This window comes from Hemitrygon akajei, chromosome 4, assembly GCF_048418815.1.
Source record: "Hemitrygon akajei chromosome 4, sHemAka1.3, whole genome shotgun sequence".
Classification (NCBI taxonomy): Eukaryota; Metazoa; Chordata; class Chondrichthyes; order Myliobatiformes; family Dasyatidae; genus Hemitrygon; species Hemitrygon akajei.
The window spans coordinates 98,855,339-98,864,984 of record NC_133127.1 but is presented as its reverse complement, the minus strand read 5'-3'; the positions used below and the strand labels follow the sequence as shown (position 1 = coordinate 98,864,984).

Sequence of the window (9,646 nt, the reverse complement as noted above, 5' to 3'; positions counted from 1 at the left end):
TCCTCGTTCCAATTTCTCCTCCTCAACAGGTCATACACTTTTGACCTTCTGATTTGATATTGTCAAGACTAATCATCAGGCTACTCCTTAGTGACAGAGGAGGAGACAGTAGGGGTGAAAGTTGTTTCCTGATTGGTACTGCTCAACATGTCAAATGGTAAATTCTGTACCTTCTGATCAATTTTAGAAATTCTGATTCATTGATTTTAACAGAAACAAACTTTGGAAACAGAGCTCAATGCACAAACTTTAGCATATTAAGGATTTTACAAGTCTGATCCAAGAGTGACATTCTAGAAGACAGGATTGCTTAGTTTGATTTTCACCAGCTCAGATCCTTTCATTTCACTTAGGACACAGGGTAGGAAAGAGATGGGATCTGTACCTAGCACATTTCCAGACAAAATTGGGCTGTTGTTGGTTTGGGGGAAGATGGAATAAGTAGCAGATTGTGGGGGGGGGGGGGGGTTAAGGTCACTCAGCAGTTCCATTTCTGAGGACTCAGATGTTGGAGAGATCTAGAGACGCAAGTTTCAAATAGAGATGTTTGGAACTTGTCTGGCCTGCCTGAAGCCCCCTGTGAGGTGTCTGGGAGAAAAGGGTCAGGAGATTCTCACGGCTACTGATGGAGCCTGGAGTCGTTTTTCCGCATCACGTATGAAGTAGCGGCCAGCTCCCCATTGACACGGGGCACCAAACGTAATGCAGTGTCTGATAGATGACTTCCAACTTCGGTCGGAACACACTGTAACAATCTTAAATAGAGGTGCTACTTTAGACACTCTGATGCCATCAGGGCTCGGGATTTAATTTTTAGTATGACACCAGTGCCGCTCTTCTCATTTCATAGATTTGCCAGTTGATTCCAGTGCCCTGTGAAGGACTAAATTTCTGTCAGGTTGAGGGCATGCATTCTCCGATGACTGCCCCCAACCTGTCATCGGAGAGGAATCTCAGAGTACGAGATGCTGTGGGCTGCACCAAGATGTCTACCTCCAGAGCAGCCCAGAAAAGGAGCTGGAGGAGCTCAGCAAGTCAGGGTCTTGATCTAAAATGTTGACAGTTCATTTCCCCTCTTGGACGCTGTCTGACTTGCCGAGTTCCTCCAACTCCTTTGGGTGTCGCTCCAGATTTCCAGCATCTGCACCCTCTTGTGTCTCCATCTAGATCAAGAGTTGCTCTTGAATCCACTACTTCCGTTCTCCACTCGAAGGAAGCAGCTTCAGGAGTACCGCGTTGAAGCGTCCACGCTGGAGACACACGGAGGGGAATGTTGACCATCCCCGGGAAGGAGGTACAACCCACTGGAACGCGGTTGGCCATGTAACTGTGCGCATGCGGGCTGAAGCTGCTCCGCCCCTCCACACTGCCTCCGCCGCCGCCTCGGCTTGCTTCCCATTCAGCCGCTCGCTGCCAGCCAACGTTTGAAGCAGATGGCCGGCTTGACCATGACTTGGGGACGCCTCTTGCTGCTCTGCTCGGCCGTGTCCTGGGCCAGGGCAGCGGTGACTGCTCAGCCCTCGGACGAAATCGACTTCCAGTACCATCAATACCAGCAGCTGCGCGACGTGCTGGTCGGAGTCTGGCTCCAGTGCCCCAGCATCAGCCGCATTTACACGGTGGGCAAGAGCGTCGAGGACCGGGACCTACTGGCCATCGAGATAACGGACCATCCCGGGGTGCATGAAGCCGGTAATGTGCACGTTCAAAGCCCCGCGAGTCTGCGCATTAAACGGATTGTCGTTAGAAAGATTATTTGATGGTTGGCTAATCTTTATGTTAAAATTGTAGGGTGGTGGGTGCTTGTGCTGGGCTATGACCCTGTCTTTTGAAGGTGGGTGGATAGAGGCAAGCATTCTTTGATGTTCTGAACCTGATGTGCTCTGTCCTCGTTCGATAGTCGCCAGATATTTTGTAATGACCGCTGATCAACTTCCCAGCGTTAACCTTTGCTGAAGGGTGCGTCAGCACCTGCCTGGTAGCTCGCTTCTATCCCACAGCTAATTATATGGCGCTTCACACTTAATGTACCTTCACATCATCCCTCTCCTCCCCGAGAGGAGATAAATTAAATTAAAACATGACGTTATTCAGCCCACCGGCGCCCATTTAATTTCATAAAGAAGCCTTCCAATGTAATTCCTTTTATATTCACATGGAGTACTCGAGATTGTTGCCTGTACGGATTTATCCATTAATGTTTTTTTTTGTCTGGGGCATCCCATACGATGGAAGAAGTCTGTTATCTAAGATTATAATTTTAAATTTTAGAAAGGGACAATCGATTTCTTGGGATCATTGAGATTTCACGACGCAGATAGGGACTCGGCTCTTTATGTCTATGTAAGCGAGTGACGAATCCCAGTTCGCCGCTGTCGCTCTCCATCTCTAGCATTGTTGTTGATACTTAGAAAACGGATGCAACCGAATCACCGCGGCGCATTTTTATATTATTTTCGTTGTTGAATCAATTTTCGCTCTCGTAAATAATACATTTAAAATATCTGGCTCCATTTTTCTGCAAAATGTTAATATTTGCAGATGAGCAGTTGAAAACACAATTTGAAAACGTATTAACCACAGTTCATGGCTTTGCTTCTAGACGCATTCAGTTCGCAACGTAAACATTGTTTGAGGTGTGGGTTGCTTTATTGTGCAAACTTCACCAAATATGTAACGGGAGAAAAGAATTCTTTCAGGTTTAGTTCTGAGAATTAACTCTGCTATAAAACAAACTATTGTACTACTTGGAAATGTTCCAAATATTTTAGCTCGTACAACGAGTACAGATTATCGTCATGATCCTTGGTATGAGGAGGAAAAAGCGATTGGTATTTTGACTAAAATATGCAATACTAAAAATGCCTTACCTAACTGAAAGGGGGAGAGCAAAACTAAGAGGAGAATGTTACTTCCCAGTATAATTTCAAATGGCCAGATTCTAGGCAATTGAATGCAATTCCCCCTTGTGAGTGGGACAGTATTATGTTCAAAAAATTTCAAAGTAGATTTATTATATAAGTACATATTTGTCACCATATACAACTCTGAGGTTCGTTTCCTTTCAGGTATAATTGAGGAATTAATTTCAGTTGCCTGTATCCTTGTTCAAATTAATGTATTAATGGTATCATCTTACCATTTCTCCAAGTGTTTGTGCCGATTTAAAATGTTTCAACACAATGGTTTGTGGCTTAGTTTCCTCAAGGTTTCTTTCTGAACTGAATGCCAAGGTACAATTTTAACAACAAACAGCATTTCAGAAATAGTTTGCTTTAATAAAAACACGGGCAGTTTATTCTGCCTGCAGTTTGGTGCTCGCTGTGGTGCAATGAGAATATCCGTGTGATTCGTGTGAGTGATAGACCAATGGTGACAGCTTGTGTGGCTGCTGAACACGAAGACCAGCACAGTTTCGAGCACAGAACATGTTTAAACCTCTTCCGATTTAAACAGTTTTTCTTTAATTATTGAGCTTCCAATACCTGCTGTTTCTTGCAGCTTAACACCCTCCGTGTTTTCCATAACCACAAAAGATTCTGCAGATGCTGGAAATACTGAACAACACACGCAGAATGTCAGAGGAACTTAGCAAGTCAGGCATATTTGTGAAGGTGAAGACCCTTCATCAGGACTGAAAGTGAGTGGGGCAGGAAGCTGGGGGGAGAAGGAGGAGAACAAGCTGCCAGGTGACAGGTGAGACCAGGTGAGGGAGAGGGTGTGTGGGTGGGGGAAAGGAGAAGAAGTTGGGAGGTGATTGGTGGAAGAGGCAAAAAGGCTGAAGAGTGAGTGAATCTAATAGGGGAAGACAGTTGACCATGGAAGAAAGGGAGGGTAGGAGGGGAAAAGAGTTAGGTAATGAGAAGTTAACCAGAATGGGAAATAGGGAAGGAGGGTGAGGAGGGAGTAATTACGAAAAATTGGAGAAATCAATGCTTATGCCATCATGTTGGAGGCTGCCCAGAATAAATATGGTGTTGCTTCTCTAACCTGAGTACGGCCTCATTGTGGCAGCAGAGGGGGCATAGACAGACATGTTGGAATGGGAAAGAAAAGTCTAATTGAAATGGTTAGCTTATTCTGGCTTCTGCTTCCTTCCTTGTCAATCCTGTTGATGTGCCTTGCCCCAAAATTTTGTCTCCTTACTCCTGTTGATAGTTAACACAAAGTACACTGCAGATGCTGTGGTCAAATCAACACGTACAAACAAGCTGGATGAACTCAGCAGGTCAGGCAGCATCCGTTGAAATGAGCAGTCAATGTTTCAGGCCGAGACCCTTCGTCAGGTCGCCTTGGCCTGAAACGTTGACTACTCATTTCAACGGATGCTGCCTGACCTGCTGAGTTCATCCAGCTTGTTTGTACGTCTTGATTTGTCCCGTTGATAATTGCTGCTTGACTTGTTCAGTATTTTCTCTCTGTCTGCATTTCCTACTCCTCCAAAAAAAATTCCCTTAACTGCTTCCAGTTACTAATAATATTTCAGCTTGTTACTCCCTCTCAGGTATTTAAGAGCATACTCATTAAAAGTTGCTTAGGTGGGTCAGTGTGTTGAACAGGTTGATCAACTAATGACATAATGCAGGAATGTAAACCAATAGCAGACAGCCCTTTGTTGTTTTGACGTTAAAAGGTAGGGAGGAGTAAACAAATGAATGGAGTTTACATTTTTAATAAAATGCATTTTCCTTTGATTGCTAAACTGACTGAACTTTACATTGTAACACGTTCTATAGGAGGACATTGCTCTGGAATTATTATTGCTGCCAGAATAATGTTTTTTTTTCCTGAATCTGTGTGGTACTGAAAACAGCATATTCTGCGTCATCCTTTTCACGCAGCTGGAGAATTGTAGCTTATTTGATTGTTGTGCAAACTTGCTAAGGCAAAAAGGGAAAGATTAATTAATCTATTTATATATTGACATATAGAGCAGAGTAAGCCCTTTGAGCTGTGCCTCCTAGCAGTCCCCCAATTTAACCCGAGCCTAGTAACGGGACAATTTACAGTGAGCAATCAACCTACCAGCCAGTATGGCTTTGGACTGTGGGAGGAAACCGGAGCACCTGGAGGAAACCCATGTGTTCACAGGGAGAACGCACAAACACCTCACAGGCAGCGGTGGGAATTGAATCTGGGTTGCTGGTACTGTAAAGCGTTGTTTAACCACTACATCACCGTGCCGCCCCAGATGTTTTTATTCCTGGTGTCCGGCATTCACAGTTTAAAGGGGAACTGAGGGGAAATGTTTACACAGAGGGTGGTGGGTATGTGAAATAAGCTACTGGAGGGATTGGTGGAGGTGGGTGAAATTGCAAACTTTAGACTGGTAAATGGATAGGAAACATGCAGAGGGATATGGGTCAAATGCTAGCAAATGGGAATAACTCAGATAAGCAACTTAGTTAATATGGACAGTTAATAAGGGCCTTTTCCCATGTTGTCTGGCCCAATGTTCCGTTACTATGGTATAATAATGAAGCTGTAACTGATTTATTGATGATAATAAAGCATTATCAGATTGTGTATGGAAAATACTAGAAATAGCTGTTGAGGCAACATCGGTGTCAAGCTTAACCTGCTGATCAGCTCTAACAGTTTCTGTTGTATTTACCCTCCCTTCGTGCAGGCAAGTTAGAAACAAAGATCTTCATCTAATTAGTATAAGGTGAGCATTTCCCCAAAGGCGCATTGGAAAAATTTGTGTCTGACATGTTTTCTGGGATTTTTGTTGTCAATTCTGATGCAAATTTGCCAGAGATTGGAGGTAAAATCAAACATTGTTCTGAATAAAGGCACAAAATTAGCGATGGTTTACCAGCACCTGGCACTTGTCCTGAGCATAAAGCAAACTGACCATGTAGTGTCACTTGAGGCATGAATCATTCTGTTCCTCCTTCATCTTAACAAACATCATGCTTCTGGTGTTTTGAATGTAAGGTATAATATATTGAAGTCCTGAGCAAAGCACTTTAAAGCTAGAGGTTATATTTCTTTTGATCATGTCTCTTCTATTTATGATTTGGTAAATATCACTGATATTTCCCAAGAGATGATGTAGGAAAAATTAATGAACCAATCAATATTTCCATGGGTAATAAAATATTCAACAGTGATCTAAAAGAGTACTGAATAAATTAGTTGATAAATTATTGTCACATTGATTTTTTAAGCAATGGTTTATTCACATTGAATTAGAATAAGGAGGATTGAGGAGGCCAGTTTAAGCCACTCTGAGGAAGTGAGTGGAAATTGTTGTAATGGCTTATTTTGGTCAAGTTAAACAAAATTGTAAGTCATTTTCAACAGGACATTATCTTTATTTTAACATTTTGTGAAGGCAAGTTGTATTGATTGAACTGAACAAAACTAATTATAACTATTATGCAATGTATTCCGGTCCTGTGAAATGAAGCAGCTTAATGGTTTTACACACCGGAATACAAGCAAAGGAAATACGCAATTGGTTTCAAGGACGATGGGGTATAAAACGTTTAAGCCCATTTCAGAAGACATGAAGTGTGGATTCCCTTCATGCAGGGAATAGCTGATGAAACAAAACGTGACAACATTGGCCTCAGACTGGAATTTGTAACAATTATTTGGTTCCTTCCTAAACCAATCAAAAGGCCAATCTCTTTAATAAAATACAGTGACAAAGGTAAATTCTCCTTCCTCATCCTTTTCAAATTGACTGCAGACTTCAGATTCTCTTCCACATGGATCGGTCATCCCCTCCAGTTTATCATTTACATGATGCATATTGATGCCCAAGATTAAAAGAAAATCTGTTTCTTCATATATGCTGATGAGATCCAGCTCTATCCCATCTGCACCTCTGTGAACCTCCCCATCATTGCAGGAATGTCAAAATAATTTTCAATGTTTGATCTCTGCCACAAATGCTTTAATCCTCTCCCTTGCAGCTGTTGGGGATTGAATCCAGTCATTTGTAACTTTAGTGTTATATCAGACCTCAATATGATTTATGACCACAACACATCAGTACATTCATTATTTGCACCCAATAATGTGCCTGATAATTGGCCGTGTATCAACTCCACTCCTATTGAAATGTGTGGCTGGTGTGACAATAATGTTAACAGGATGTTAATAAAAAGTGTGGCTTTCTGAGTGGATTACTGTCCTGGAACATCTGTAAAATTTACATAATGCAAAACATTGTCCATATTTTTTAATTTGCACCATTATACTGTAAGTTCACTAATTAGTCCTGTGGTCAATCCTATTTAAACAGTATTGATGTTTGAAATCCTCATCTTTGTTTTCGCGCCTTTACCTCTTTTCTGCACAATCTCTGTAAACATGCAATTCACAGTGATACTATGCTCCGTGTCAATTTTAATTGCTGTGCCATTAGCAGTAATGGCAATTCCAAATTCAAAGTAAATTTAAAATCAAGTACATATCACCATATACAACCCTGAGATTCATTGTCTTGCTAGCATACTCAATGTTTCCGTAATAGAATAATAACCATAATACAATCAATAAAAAACTTGAGTGTTTATCCAGTATCCAAAAGACAACAAAATTGAATAATAATAATAATAATAATATATAAGCAAGGAGTCTTAGAAAGTGAGTCCATAGGTTGCGGGAACATTTCAGTGATGGGGCAAGTGAATCTGGGTGACGTTAAAAGAACCTGATGGTTGAGGGGTATTAACTGTTCCTAAACCTGGTGGTGTGCGTCCTGAAGCTCTTGTACTACCTTCCTGATGGCAACAGCAAGAAGAGATCATGACCTGGATGGTGGGGGTCCCTGCTGTCGGATGCTGCTTTCATGTAGATGTGTTCAATGGTGGGGAGAGCTTTACCATTAATGGACCGGACTGCATCCACTACTTTTTGTAGAATTTTCCATTCAAGAGCATTGGTGTTTCCATACTAGGCTGTGATGTAGCCAGTTAATATACTCTCCACTACAGAAGTTTGTCAAAGTTTAAGGTGTTATGTGGAATCTTTGTCAACTCCTAAAAAGTAGAGGCACTGCCATACTTAGTAATCACACTTGCCTAGGACATGTCCTCCGAAATAATAACAAAGAGGAATTTAAAGTTGCTGACCCTGTCCAGCTCTGATCCTTTGAGGGCTGGATAATGGATCACTGGTTTTCTCTTCCTAAAGTCAGTAATCAGCTCCTTGGTCTTGCTGACATTGAGAAAGAGGTGACTGCCATGGTATCACTCAGCCAGATTTTCAGTCTCACTCCTAAATGATGACTCATCACCATCTTTGATTCGGCCTATGACAATGGTGTTGACAGCCAGCTTGGAAATGGCATTGGAGCTGTGCTTAGCCACACGGTCATAAGTGTGAAGTGAGAAGAGCAGGGGGATAAGCACACAGTCTTTGGTGCACCTGTGCTAATGGAGATTGCGGAGGAGATGATGTTGCCGATCCATACTGGCCGAGTTCTGCAAGTGAGGAAATCAAGGATCCATTTGCATACGGAGATATTGAGGTCTTGAAGCTTATTGATTAGTTTTGAAGGGATGGTGGTATCGAATGCTGAGCTGTAATCAATAAAGAACATCCTGACTCTCAGGCAGAAGTCCATATGTCATCACCAATCTCCCAAAATACTTCATAACTATGATGTAAGTGTTACTGGGTGATAATCATTGAGGAAGGTGACTGTATTCTTCTTGGGCACCAGTATAATTCAAGCTTGCTTGAAGCAGGTGGGTATCACAGACAACCAAAGTGAGAGGTTAAAGATCTCAGTAAACTCTCCAGCAGCTGATCAGCACAGGTCTTTGGTAACTGGCCAGGTTCCCCGTCTGGCCTGCATACTTGTGTTCGCCCTCCTGAAGGCTGCTTGCACGTTGGCCTCAGATCCTGAAATCATAGGATCATCGGGGCTTTGGGAGTTTGTGATAGTTCCTCCACATTTTGATGGTCAAACTAGCATAGAGGGCATTGAGCCCACTTGGAAGCAAAGCCCTGTTGCCACCCATGTTGTTTGATTACTGCAGTTGCTGACATGGATCAAACTCCACAAACCTTTTCAAATCTCTCCCTATATTTTTACATTTTTGAAGCTCCTTGCTATCTTTGATTTGACACCTAACAGTCCTTGTGTGGTTCGACCGTTAGAGACCCTAGGATATAGGAGCAGACTTAAGGTAATTGGCACATTGAGAATACTCTGCCATTTCATCATGGCTGATTCACCTTTCCTTTCAGCCCCAATCTCCTTCCTTCTCTCCTGTATTCTTTCATGTCCTGTTTAATCAAGAACCTATCAACCTCTGTCTTAAATATACATAGAGACTTGGCCTCTACAGCTGCTTGTGGCAAAGAATTCCACAGATTCACCACTCTCTGGCTAAAGAAATTCTTTCTCATCTCCGTTCTAAAAGGACATCCCTCTATTCTGAGGCTGTGTCCTCTGGTCTTGGATACTTCTACCGTAGGAAACGTGTTCTTCACATCCACTATCAAGGCCTTTCACCATTCGATAGGCTTCATTAGGTCACCCCTGCGTTTGAGGTGCTTTCACTGTGTGCTGCGTCTGCGAGGCTGAGTCTGGCGGCGCCTTGGAAGTCCATAGCGGGAGTATTCCCTTCTGTTGCCTGCGTGGGATGACGAGTCTGTCGGGACTCTGAGGACTTGTGGA

General features: G+C 42.6%; 1 protein-coding gene across 1 annotated transcript in view; it reads left to right on the top strand.

The window, feature by feature from the left end:
• Nucleotides 1-1,368: 1,368 nt before the first annotated feature.
• Nucleotides 1,369-9,646, top strand: part of cpe (carboxypeptidase E) — a 75,798-nt gene continuing 67,520 nt past the window's right edge. Inside the window, exon 1 of the mRNA XM_073043084.1 lies at nucleotides 1,369-1,692. Within this exon, the coding sequence (XP_072899185.1) occupies nucleotides 1,434-1,692 (259 nt within the window). The 5' untranslated portion in view covers nucleotides 1,369-1,433. The remainder of the gene's footprint in view (nucleotides 1,693-9,646) is intronic.